The sequence below is a fragment of the Euwallacea similis genome, chromosome 1, assembly GCF_039881205.1.
Source record: "Euwallacea similis isolate ESF13 chromosome 1, ESF131.1, whole genome shotgun sequence".
NCBI classification, from domain to species: domain Eukaryota; kingdom Metazoa; phylum Arthropoda; class Insecta; order Coleoptera; family Curculionidae; genus Euwallacea; species Euwallacea similis.
This window is the reverse complement of record NC_089609.1, coordinates 1,874,569-1,888,574: the sequence shown is the minus strand read 5'-3', so window position 1 is coordinate 1,888,574 and position 14,006 is coordinate 1,874,569. Positions and strand designations below refer to the sequence as shown.

The 14,006-nt window shown below is 36.8% G+C and overlaps 1 protein-coding gene and 1 non-coding gene across 5 annotated transcripts in view; one reads left to right on the top strand and one right to left on the bottom strand.

Annotated features, from left to right (window-relative positions):
• Nucleotides 1-14,006, bottom strand: part of RapGAP1 (Rap GTPase activating protein 1) — an 85,177-nt gene that overhangs the window by 32,553 nt on the left and 38,618 nt on the right. The window contains exon 1 of one of the 4 annotated variants that reach the window (XM_066392112.1): nt 3,201-3,671. The exons of the other annotated variants lie outside the window; for them this stretch is intronic. Coding sequence (XP_066248209.1) covers nt 3,201-3,335 — 135 coding nt within the window. The 5' untranslated portion in view covers nt 3,336-3,671. Of the gene's footprint in view, nt 1-3,200; nt 3,672-14,006 lie in introns of those variants that run through there. 4 annotated transcript variants of the gene reach the window in all.
• TRNAE-UUC (transfer RNA glutamic acid (anticodon UUC)) lies at nt 9,884-9,955 on the top strand. Its single transcript has one exon. It is a non-coding gene; the product is annotated as a tRNA-Glu (tRNA).

Below are 14,006 nucleotides of genomic sequence, written 5' to 3'. Positions count from 1 at the left end.
TTAATCAACAACCGCAATGTTGTAAACCGACACGCGATTTTATCGATTGCCCGACGAAATATTATAGAAACTAACTCGAGGGCATTAGATAATTGCTTTGAGTCATCTTTCTTATAGGAGAAGGTATTGTATCATGTGCGATTCATATCTTCCCAGGTTAATTAACATCCAGGAAGTTATGATCATAATTAGGATTTGCCACCACCTAAGTGACCTACAGGTTCGAAAATTTAATGATGGAAGTGACAGGAATTTAAAGTGAAAGTTTTCCTTAATAATATGTTGTCTGAGAATTCTTCTTTATCTAAATACTGTCGTAAAGTAACTGGAGATAATCTCTGATTCGGCAGTCGATTGAGGTTAACGTTCCACCTCCAGAACTCTTTGAATAATTTATCTTCGGACTTACCAAATTAAGCGGTGTCAAAATGCTTATTTTGCGAGGAAGTAATGTACAAGAAGTCAATTCTAAAGATTCTGCGAAAGTCGATTAATAAGTCTCCAACAATTCAACAAACAAGGCCCTTTACAACCTGAATGAATCAAGCACCAATTGATCCCCAGATGCCAGTGAAACTCACCAAAATTTAGTTCACACCCTCTGGTTTACAACAGGTCAATAATCCTATAATTATCAGCTGCAACCGAACTTGCTTTCTTTCAGTATTTCTAAACAGTTTTTACTAAAGTCAAGTGAAATTAACAAAGTTGCACCTCAAAACTGGTACTTCCCATTGTTAAGGCCGGCAAGTTTACAACCAGAAAATCGGCGAAGTGGTGTCACGGCACACCCACAACCTTCCTAAAATAATATATTACCTGAACCACTAAAGCCGAGTTTTACGGACAGGATTCGAGGTGGGCATTTAACTTTACAACGCCTAATTTCGAGTTTTGCAAATTGCAGCCTGCGGCCTCACTGAAATCCGAATTTTTCTACATTATCAGCGGCAAATAAACCTTTAGTGCCAACATTCGATCCACGATGAAAATTCTCCGTTAATACCTCTATAATTACCTGGTGCTATTCAAATTTGTATTCACCCATGCAATTAGCGCAAAAAGTTGAATCATTCTGCATGGCCAGAGGAGATTTAGAGTCCATATTGTAGCGTTTACCGAGATGGACAGTTCCAACCGAATAAATCGTATGTATGTACAGCTCTTTGTAAAAAAACCTTTAAAAACGTGTAGAAATGCGTTTTGTGGCACTCACATTATTTATGGTAATTTCTGGGATATCCAGATTCAGCGTCATCGATTTCAATACCAGTTCAATATGCTACGAGTCCGAAAACAAAGTAATTGGGCCTTCCAGATGACCCGATTCGAGTTCATTATAGAATGATACAGTGTCAAAGTCGTCCGTTGGAAAATGAGGCCACTTGGGGTGTAAATCGAGTTTCCCTGGATTATTAAGTTTGATTGCCCGGACTTTTCCCCGGATTAACGTCAATGCGCTGCCATGTTTACCTCTGCGATGATCCGACCGCATTACGTAATTAACTCTGGCTGTTCCATAATATACAAAGTGTCCGTGAAACCTCAAAAAAAGATAAAACACACATATGAAGTGCAAACCTCAACATTGCCAGTGTTTATTTTAACTAGGGGCTTCAATGTTTAAAATGTACATTCACAAAATTCGAAACTACAAAGAGAAACATGTAAATCGTTGAGGATTAGTTGGAGGAAATCACGTCGAAGAGCTTTCAAAGAAGGAACGTTATTTAATTCTAAATTTAGGGAACCTTTGTAACATTCAAAGCTCATCATCTAATGTTTTAGGATTCGAGTATATGTAGTTTTCCTAATTCTAAGGTCAAGTTATTTTCGATTTTTAGAAGACATGAATCATACTCCGATTTATCATTATTGAAAGCACTCTTGAATGAGACAGAACTGTGCTATTTTCGCCGTTCAAGTATTTAGTTTAGAGAAAAGTTTTCTTATCTGATTGTAGCTCCAATGAATAAGGAATATTTGTTCATACAAATTTACCTTTGAGTGGTGATTGCAATTAGAAATTATATGAAATCGGCAATTGTGGGGTCAATAGACTCAGGCATTTCGAAATGAATTATTTTCCTGGTAAACACCCTTAATTTTTCGACTCTTAAACGATTCCTTGAATGTAAACCTCTTATACGCAGTTACCAAATCTTGACTCTCATTCCATTCGAGCATATTTTAATAGGACGAATGCACTCATGCTTAACTAACTAGAAACCTTTGATTTTCAACCAATTACATCAATTTACTACCTATGAAAACAGAAAGTTTATCGTGGTAAAAATCAGATTTTCATCAGTGTTGTCAAACAAATATGATCAATTTGATTATTTTCTAACGTCAACTTTGCCCTGACAATGGCTGACTGGTTGTCAAAAATATTATGTTTTATCATCAAAGATTCATTAGAATATCGAATTAATGGTGAATGCAGTAAGATTAATCACGTTTTCATCGAAGACATGTACACTTTCTGGTTTCCGACAACACAATAAGTATTTTTTAAATATATAAATGTGTTTATGGTAAAGAGATAGGAAGATTTGTCAGACATTTGCCTAGCCGAATATAACTAACTAGATATCATGTTTCATCAAATAAACTTCGTCTGTAGAGCTGGTGATTTTTGTTCTTTTGCTGCACCACATTATTGAACTTTATCAACAAGATCAGGTTTTGCTGAATTTTACTTTTCAACTCAATTTCGAAACAACTTAATCACCCTGAGTGAACTAACCTGACCTAACCGAACTAATCTTGTTTTAATAGAAGGATGACAAACTTTCCTGGACGCAAACTTTATTAACGGTAAAAGCAAGCAATCAGTTACACGGGACGCAAAACCGACACAAACTCCAAACTTATTAAAGTTGTTAAAAAGTCGTGTAGCAAATGAACAAAAAGTCATTAAACCCTGGCTTACTCCATTTATTTCCGATTATCTAGGAGTAATTTGATTTATTACTTTATATTTACTTCTGTGAAGTGCTCTAATTAAATCCACACTTCCGTCATTAAAATTATATGCCCGCATTTTGTTCTCACACAGTTATAGTTCTTGGTGGCAGGTGGACAGTCATTCCTTAGCAAAATCATCAGAAGAGAAAGCTATTGCGAGTCGAGATGATGACGATGACGTAAAATCTCGATTAGGCAAAATACTTCCTCATATCGACAATAATTATTACCTGCAAACTGACGCTTTTCCCCAAAGTGTCACTTCTCCCGGAAGGGGCGTCCTTCCACCTCAACACCCCCATGACTGCCTGTCTCACCCACCCTCGCGGGATGGTGTTCCGGTCGTTCTCGCTCAGCGTTCTCATGAGGATCAACCTTAAGGCCACATTAACGCCAGTAACTAACGCTGGATGCTGTCATTGCACTCTTACATCACCCAATTTTTTTTCCTTTAAAATTCGTTAAGGTCTTCAAACTACTCCACCTTAATCACTCTAAGGCCAAACAAAACAAAATCGTATAAGGCCAGTCAGTGTCAAATTAAATCCGAAGCACCTTCAACTATAAAAGTGTGTTACAACAATCACCACTCCATCAACAAGCACTGTGAGAAAAAACAATTGCCGGCACCGAAACAGTTGCGCTCGCAGAACGTAGTCCGGACAAGCCAACTGAGACGAACCGAAGGCGAAAAACATTTGAACGTCGAGCGCGTATATTGCCGCGAAAGCCTGTTGTCCTTACCGACCAATGGGAGGCGAGAAAGAAGCACACACTCGCGGGAAGTCGGCTTACATCGGCCGTTTGGTTCTTGAGGAAATGGGTAGTTTTTTGCCACTCAGGAAGGAAATCGTGCCGGGAAAAAGGAGAGCTAATTGATAAGAAGGGCCCTACGAAAAGGTTTTTTGTGTGTTGTCGAAAATGGGGGGGGGGGGGGGGGGGGGGGGGGAAGAAAGAGAGAGTTCGATCGAGGGATTGCGACTGAATCAATCAAGGGTTTTTGTTGATTGAGAGTGGGTTACCGGCGTTGAATTAATTACTTGACGTGGATTAAAGGAAGTGATATTGGAAGTTTATAAGTTCAATTCGTGTGGGACCAAATATGTTTGAGAATTTGCTAAAAATGTGTTAATTGTGGAATCTTTTTCCGATATAGGCAACTCGAACCAAAAGCGTCGTCGCTAAGTACGTCATAACTCCGCTATTTAAAATCACCAGAGCTCTACAAATACGATTTAACTGAAACTTCGTGAATTTACAATTGTAAAAGCACTCATAAATTATTCTGAAGTGCACAGGCCCATTCTACTTCTAAAGCACCCCCGTTATACCGCTCCTAGCGGTCTAGACCAAACATACATTCTCCACCAAAATTCGATAACCGAAAAAACCACTATCCATTACTATTCGACTTTATTGACGTCAAAGCCAATAATAATGGGAAAAAATGAAAAACATCACTAAAAGGCTCGGGCTGTAAAATTATTTCGGGTTCGAAAATGTTTGCGTCAACTTGAAATAGAAGTCCCATTATGGGCCTTCTTTACCCAACCGAAACCTCTTTGTTCAATAAAACAATAAATACACTTTCGGAAACTTTTGCCGCTCGTATTAAAATTCGAAGGAGCTTTTAAAAGTTTCAAACTTCCGGGTCTATAACATTCGAATGATTCCGTAATTTATTCCCCCCCACCGCAGGACGTAATTTCTACATCTTTCCAATTTTAAGAGTTCAAAGTTCTTAGACTTGCAGTTCATTAAAACGAGATTTACTCGATTTTTTTTTAAACGATTTTTCAACTCACTTTAGGATCTTGTTCAATATTTCAACGAGACTCACGGTGCTTGTCTAAGAAAATTAATCGAGTAAATTTCAACTAGAAGTGAAACGCCACCAGAGAGAGGCATCGTGTAAGCCGTTTGTGGTCTCGTTTTAAACCATCAATCAACATTCTGCAATGTTCTCAGTACCAACAACAGTTAAAAGACTAAAGACCCTTAATATTGAGCTATTGTGTATTCTACAGCGGTCTAACAAACTACAATAAGGACTAGGAAAAATAGAAGGAAAAGTTGCGTGGTACACCCCCCGCAGTGATGGCAAACCTATTAAGGCAAGAAGATGAAAAATGATCAGACATCTGTTGGGTGCAATTTTTTCTTTTACGTTTCTAAAAAGCATAAGATTGAGTTTCGCTACGATCTCCTGATATTTCAACACTTCACGACAGACGCAATTATCAGTTTAGAAGAGGAAAATTGCGCCAGAAGGTGAAAGTTACCTAGAAGAAGTCTTAATTCCGATGATTTCTATTACAACTTTTTCATGAAAAGTGTTTCTGAAAACAAGCAGCTGGCTTAAATAAGGGTTTTAAAATCTGACGTCCGGCACATGGCACGAGCCTCCTGCATGTCATGCACCTGCTACTGTCCTCTGTTACAAGTCTTCGCCTTTCAAAAGAAACGCTAAACCATTTTTTTTTTAAATGGAAGTATGTGTTAAGTAACAGTTATAATGTTTTATCACGTCCGAACCGTGTTGCCGATTCAAACATACCCAAAAACGTTACCAGTGCAACAACACAAACTGATCCATGTTTGACTTTATACAATAACAATATGACCCAGATCGGGCCTGTGAACTGACCGAACACGGAACGAATGCTGTCAATGAAAAAGTTGAAGCTATTTGTAATACGGTCCGGTATTTCTCATCATGCATTAATATAACAATACTAACCTATATGTAATATACACATAGTGTGTCTTTTATGTTTGTCAGATAAATAGGAAAATCATTCAATAGCATGCCCGTGTAGCAAATGTCTCTTTTTGATAAATGAGACAGACACCTTTAACTTAGGCAAAACATTTCTTTCTTTCCTTCAGAGGTTTAATAGAACTCCGAAAAGGACTTGATGTCAGGAAGACGTTGCAGGATGCGATGCCCTGCTCCATATAGAAATATAATGTTATCTGGGGCAGATTCGAAATGGAGGGGTGTGCGACTATGGAAGGTTACAGATTTGTAACGTAATGGAATGAAAAAACTTTGGTTTTTTTATATAAAATCATTAAAACCATGGAAATTTATTGGAGGATAATGTAACGATCAACGAAATTTCAATGACTTTATTTTAAGGTTCAAACAGTAGAAAGAACGACTAGGCGGCGCGTTCAGGGAACAGGAGCGCTACAACGTTTTTTTGCACCGGTTGTATTTCACTGTAGCGCTGACTTAAATTCCTGATATTCCATGTTACTCTAACGAAAAAAAATCAGGTCTGTTCCGATTACTTCATGGACAGAATTTGAGACAAGTTGGGTGTCATGGAAAAAAAAATGTAATTTAGCCCGAGTTTCTTCATAGAAACAATTTCGAATAAGCTCAAACATTTCTCCTATAATAAGATTTTCTTTTCTGTAATTTGAGGAAGCAAATTGTACAATTTCAAAGAGTATCGAAAGCTATAAAAGCGATCCATCCATACCCTTCAGTTTGGAAATTACGAATTTTTAAATTATAGTCAACTGTGAAGTAAATTTGCACTCCCTGAGCGGTAATTATAATTTCTTGCCTCTTACTCTAGTGTATTAATCTTAAATTTTCTATTAAAAAATTACACTATGCAATGCTTATTTTAGACCAAAACGGTCTGTCTGTGCCTTTCAGTTTAGGAGTTCTAAACTCTTGACATTCTACCGAGGTGTTTTCTGTGGGTCTTCATATTTACTCCCCCCATTTAGTTCTTGGCTAATCCGCAAATTTTCAAAAATCTAAGAACTTTAATAGTCGCAATCCAGACCGCAAATATCTTCTGGATAAACCCGAGGTCCCGAGTGATTTCACCCGGGACAGATCCAGATTGTGACCCGCCAAAGCATCCGGTAGCCTGTGACTTATCAACGCGATTGATCTCATTTTGGCCAGTTTCCTTAAAGTCTTTAGTAATTGTTATTGAAAAAATGTCCCCATAAGAATTCCAGGCTCTTCAGAAAACATGAGACGGGATAATTGGAGGAGGCTTATGTTCCAGAAAAGCCTCGCCTCGCTTCGGGCCCGATTAAAATTTAAATTTAAAAGCGCCTTAAAACGCTAATAAGCAAGCAAAGCGGTACTTTATTACCTTTGGAATTCCGTAATTTATCCGCAAAATACCTTTCCAGAGGGTAAAATTTACAGAAGTTGCACAAAAAAGTTTTCTTGGACATTACTTAAATTGCAAAATTAATTTCTATATACCACGCCCCTATAAAGGACATTATCGAGGGCTTAAACACATTGCATCATGATCACTATCATAATCGGAACACCGCTGAAAGGATTAAATTACCGACATGTTCCTCTCTCCCATAAATTGCTAATTACTTTGAATAATGGAGGCTCTCTCTAACCCCTTAAAACATCTTCCCTTAATTGAATCCTCCCATTATAGGTTTATGGGCCAATCGATCGGATATCTGTGTAAAATAATCCAAAAATAGTTTTTGCATATAATAAAACAAAAACATCCTAAGTGTTTTTTAGGAAAGTAATAAAATATGGTGATTATGAGAAAAATAACATTCAATTTCAGGTAGGAAAGATAGAAACGTTGTAAAAAAGCAATCTACTAACCGCGGAAGCGTTATGGGACAGTCGTGAGGTGTGTTTCCCATGCGTAACGTCTTACAGACCGAACAAATTGCATGAAAGGGACTTTTAAACACTGCAAAAGAAAGAAAAGGTTTTGAAGTGTAATGAATGATCTCATTAATAAGCTTCATGTCAAGAAACGTGAAAAGCTGGTTCAGACTTGGTTGATCATAGTAAAAAGTTGATTGATAAAATGACGAACTGACAATTTCTGTTTCAGAGCCATTGAGCATTATATATCTACTTCACCGAGTTAATTAAATTCGCAGAAACAGAACATTTTTTTATGTCTTTTGAAAGAGGACAATACATTCTATATCTCAATACCAGTCGTAGGCAAAAATTTATAGACTGGTGGCTATTTCTGGCGTTAAACTCGGTAATTGCGAGACGAAAACCCAAATTTTTAATTTCGAACCTTATTCATTGCGAACAAAACAAAATTGGGTCCAAATCATTAAAAGACCATACGCACGTGATCATAGTAAATACCAATGTCAACGTGTCTCAACCCAGGTGCAAGACGTCTTAGCCCGTCCCAATAAGGCCTCATCAGTATTCAGTATCTCATGTCCCTCACCGGAAAGCGAAGAGCGGATGTGACCGTCTCGCTAGGCTGCCTCACGCCTACCACACAGTCATGGGCACGGGAACCAGGTATCCTGCATTTTCATTTAAAAAAAGAACCATCCTGTCTCGCTCTCACCGACAGAAAAGGCATTAAATGCAAAACGAGCAATTTTATGAAGTTACCACCACAAGTAAATGTGCTCGACACCACGTTTTCTTAAAAAGAAATCTCGTAAAGCTCCATCGGGTTGTTTGACCATAAAACCTTCTTTAAGGTCACAATAAGAGAATTACGTCCGACAAATAACCATCTTTTATTGAACGCTGCAAAGACGGGATTTATTTCTTCGATTTAAACCTATCGATTGGCTCTTCAGGACTGTTCTAACGAGATAGTATAAAGAAAAAATTACACAGTTTTTCAAATACTTTCAAATAACCGCACAGTTTCCAAGTGTTTGAACTGCCAAGTAGTTCACGAACGGTATTTTCAGAAAATGGCGACCACAATAATGAACCATTGGGCATAAACGAACGCATTAGACCACGAGTGGAAATTGTCATTTCGGCAGTGGTATACATTAAACGGGTTCTTCATGTAAATAACAGTTAATATAATAATGTAATAGGCTTAACAATGAATTCGAGAACTGTTTCTGGAACGGAAAATTTTGTACAATTATGGAATATGGCCAGTTCAGGTTCATTTTTACAAACTACGCTTCTAAAACCACCTCAACTTGTCCTTATTAAAGACTGCAACGTTCCAATAACTTCAACATTTCAATAACGCTGGATTAGTTATTTACATAATAAGCGAAGAAAGTTTAGACAAGAAACTTTTAACGCACGAGCGTGAAATGTTGAGCAGGAATCGAACTCGGGTTATCAAGGCGGAAATCCGACACTACTTCGTTGTTGCAGATCTGCTCATGGTCACTTTCAAAATGGTAACGATACTTGTGACATTTTGTTGAATATTAATATCGAATTAACATCATTTCGCTATTTTGGACACTCGTAAGATATAGTAAGTTATTGGCAAGATCATATTTTGCCTAATTGGCTAATACAATAGCATATCACTAAATAATATTTCTTCAGGCCAGAGTAGTTCATTGCGCTGTGTCTATCATTCACTTGTTTTTCCTAACATTCGTGTGTGTTACGAATTCCTAACACACGCGTGTGTTTTTGCGACTTCTGTCTCCGTTTGTTATGTTTACATTTGTTGTGGGAAAAATAAATATCCGCACTCCAGGTCGGCGGGATTCAAATGAAACGGTGGAAGTCTTTGGAAATTTGAGCGAAAGCGAGGCGCCATTTTCCATTTAGCCGGAAGTTTACGTAGACAAGTATATTATGGGCACTAACTTTGCAATGGAAATTAACAGAGCTCGTTGCCGCAAATCGTTTACTATTAATTCAGTTGTGCGCTGCTAAGTCTGGTGTAGAAGAATAACGAGATGGTGAATAAAGCCCTTTAATCAAGTTCACGACAAGCTGTGTTTGGAAAATATTGAGTGTAATAATTTAGAGGGTTGTGTTCGGACCTGAAATTATTTCTATTATTTGAGAACACAATGTTAAAGTTTATTTTCAATTTCAGCAATGGAATTGAAGATTTACAACTACATATAAGTAAAAATGCTAATATAAATTCAGTCAGTGTTGGTTATATGGGCCATTAACAGCTAATAAAAAACATCCGATATGGTCTAGTGGCTAGGATACCTGGCTTTCACCCAGGAGGCTCGGGTTCGATTCCCGGTATCGGAAAGTTTTTTTCTTTATTTTATTACTCATATATTTACTATTTTAGTAAATACTTTTTTTTATTCCTAAATCGTTTTTTTAACATTATAAAAATATCAGATGTCTAATTTTACATGTGGTTTCACTGGTATTTCTTGATATTAAATATACGTTTCATTCCAATTCCTTCATAATTTAATAGACGCCACGTTTTCACCTATGAAGATGGTGATACAAATAGGTATCAACCGTCTTTTTAATAGTTGTTTTGTTACTAACACCCTTTAATTATAACATTATTTTTACACTATGCCTTATGATGAAACCAACATTTTCAGGAGGCGTTCTTTTACTCAAAAAACAAAATAAAAACATTTGTTTGAAGAAGACTTTCTAAAATAAACTTGAAACAATTATTAACTCGTATCCGTAATAATAAAACCCTCATCCTCATATCCTACCTGAAATTGAGAACAATAATTAAAATTCAGATCATGATTTAGAACACTTCGAGGGCAATTTATTAAATAAGTAGTTTGTGCTGTTATGTAAGTCAACACAGAAAACTTTAAAACTTGACGAGTTTCCCGTAATAAATTTCAGTTACGATCGGACATTTTTATGTCGCTTTCAAAGTCGGCGCATTTAAATTCCTGTAGAATATACATAATATATTTATCTTTATTTTTATATCGTGGAAAAGCGAAAGCCCCCGGACAAAAAGACAGCTCGGGGCCTCACCAGGGTCAACAAACCGTTACTTCAATTGGCCCGAACGCAATTTTTTTAAATTGAGATGGTAATTGTTTTTGATTAGATGTACCTTATGTGGTTGTCATTTGCGGTTAGCAACTTTCTCTACTTCCTTTTACGTTTTGAATAAACGAGGTTATTTCCTCACAAAATACAATTTACCAGGGTTGCATGAGAATTCGAAAAATAAAACCACAAAAACACGTTTTCTATAAATTCGTGCCCCAGATGGTAATATTGCGACTCCCACGAGAACCAGGTGAATGTAACAGGGCACCTGCCTCAGTGCCCAACAATGCAGGTTTTAACCACTCAATGGAACCATTTTTATACGGATTCGGTTCAGGTAAATTGGAGGCACCTGTGCTTATTTTATTTCACCCCCCCACTCTTCCATATGAGATCATGTTGCAAGATTAAAGCGCGTTAAGGTGTGGCACATGAGAACGAATTCGAACCCTCTGATGAAATCTAAATAAAGTAATCTAATGTGACATGTTCTTTACGGTGTCTCAAATATGGTTTCCAGCAATGTTTTAAGAGAGTATTATTTTTAAATCCGAGGCTTGAATGTCTTGCGGACGAAATCCTGGATTCCAGTTCTAATAATACACACTTTCCAGGCTGGCAACTCAAAGAGAATGTGCATGGATTCTAAGAAATTGGCCTCAATGATTTGAGCCGAACAAACCAATTTTACCACTCGAGGAGTCTCAGGTGCCGCCACAGTAATTGAATTTTCTCCCTTGAAATACTTATTAGTCCTGACAGATTTTATTTAACACTTTTCGGTTTTCATAACCACAACCGCCATCTCGGCAACGTAAAGCGATCACTCTTGCAAATTTTTAATTTTAAAGCTGCCCTGGCAGGATAATTCTCTTGCAAACAATGGCAGGAAATGAATGCCTTAGGTCCTGAAAGAAACACCGTCGCGTCTGGAATAAAATACAAATAATTCCAGGCTTATGAATCTTTTAGTAAGGAACTTTTAGAGCGAGACATGTTTACGTGGTACATTCGCTGAGAAATCGACCTTTTTACCGGGATAAACCGGGAATATTTACTCCTGCAGCCGCTAGATAGGTTGTAAGAGAAACAAAATAGTTCAGGCGCTGCCTGACCTGCTTTCGAGATTTTATGGTGACGTACTGCTTGCTCAACTTTTTTACTTAGACAAACTTGCTTTGGATTTAAAGCCTCAATACGTCGTAAATAAGAGAGGAATTCAGGAAAGTTTTCTAAATGCTAAATACGACTTCGGATATCTCTTCAACTCGTGTTACATTTTGCATTGAAGTGTGTAGTGATTTTGCATAAATGATTTTTAAAACTTTTCTTGTTATGTAAAGTTCTTGTTATGGCAATTTATATGGAAAATTTAATTTTTTTTGTGGAAATTGAATCAATTTTACAAAGATTTTTTTAGTTAAATTCGATTAATCACTAATGAAATACGGATTTATAGATACAGATTAATAAACCAATACTTCTTCAAGTCTCTTTGGAAGAAGTCTAAATAACCAACAACACATGAAATTCAAATTAAGAATTAATGCTGGTGCTGCCATCTATTACGCCATACTCCAAGTTATAAAAACACATACACATCGTGGCCTGCAGCAGTTTGAGCTGACGCCACCTTGCCAAGGCAGCTTGAAATACAACGTGGGAATTAAAAGGCTATTGTATAGCTTGCATTCACCACAACATCAAGAGTTAGAATTTAATTTTTATTTTTTAGTTTTTAAAATGATTATAAATGTACCGTACAAAAAGAATGAGTAAAATCATGACGTACCTATTTTGTTTCAAATTATATATTTTGTAAATAACCTGAACTAATCCAAAAATAGTTTAGGACCTTTCCAGAGGACATGTGTATGTCCATACCCGTACCTTATTTTCAGTCCTTGAAAGTTTAAAAGTATCCTCAATAATTTAAATGCAGAAAATCACTTTTACATAGAAAAGATTCTGAGATATCTATAAATTTTTTCTGCGATTTTACAGATTCTTCTGTCATTTTTGCTATATCTTCCAGAGATCCCAAATCTCTCCTGAATGTAAATACGGTTCATTGAAGATTAGAAACGCGTCTCGTATATTTAGTAGAAGTGTATCACTTCCATTTCAATGGTACTGAGATAAATTTCAGGGTGAATTCTTTTAAAGTAAATCTTGACTATAATTGACCATATTTGAGTTCATAGTGGGTTGTGAATTTATAAGATTTAATAGGTACCTTTATTTGAGGCTAAGGGGCGCCGGTTTTCATGTTTTTTTTTCGAAACTCTACTCTATCTTGCAGTAGGGACAGAAGTCCCCTTAAAATTAATACAAAGCGACAATAATGGTTTAGAAACAACAAATTTCCCATAAAGTCAAATTTAGGAGCTTTTTGGTAAGTAAAAGTTCACTAAAGTTCGAAGAATGACTTTGAACTCAGCAAAAACCTAGAAATTATCTGGAAAATGTTAAAGCTTTCTAATAATACATAGGAGAGTAAAAGTTTCAACTTATTGGTAATATAAACTAAAAAGAAAAATTTGGCTTGAGTAATTCAATTTCAAAGCAATTTAAACCGACAGTAACATTCACCATAATATCAAGAGAGCATAATAAAGAACAGAACTTCATGAGATTCAAGTAATTTCCTTTTGCACAATTTATTACTAGTTACTTTGGGATAAAAAAAAACCTAGAGAATGCTACTAATTCACTTGCTGGCAGCAGAAACGATATACCCAAGTACTTAAGCACCTTTATACTCCTGCCTTTGATCACTGCTGATTTATAGGCTGATACAACTTTATGGCTCAAACCTCTGGGTATGCCCATTTTACACGAAAGCGTTAGGCAAATGGTACTTAAGTACCCATACACAAACGTGGATTAGGCAGCATCCCATTCCTCGTGATGCAGCTTCATGCGGTTAAATGCAACATAAACTGCTAAATCCGCGTACCTTTAATGGGCATACGTCTAAGATGCCATAATGGCGTTCATTGTGTGAGGGGTCCTAAATCTCTTATATGGCCTCCGGGTCACCATATGTGAGGCATTACCGATTACTGAAAATCCTCCATAAAACCGTTTTGTCACTTTTATCAGAATTTTCTTAGTTGCCGTAAACTGGGTATTTGGATGACATGTAAATGGTGACAATTTGTTAAAGACGAAGGAAATCTGCATTATGGAGATTACGTAACCGAGTTACACCTTGTTCCGCGACACTGGAGGTTGCCTGTATAAATGGATTAGCTGCCTACATAAGGCAAAAAGTAGGAAGCCGATAAATCGCGAGAATGCAACAACTTAT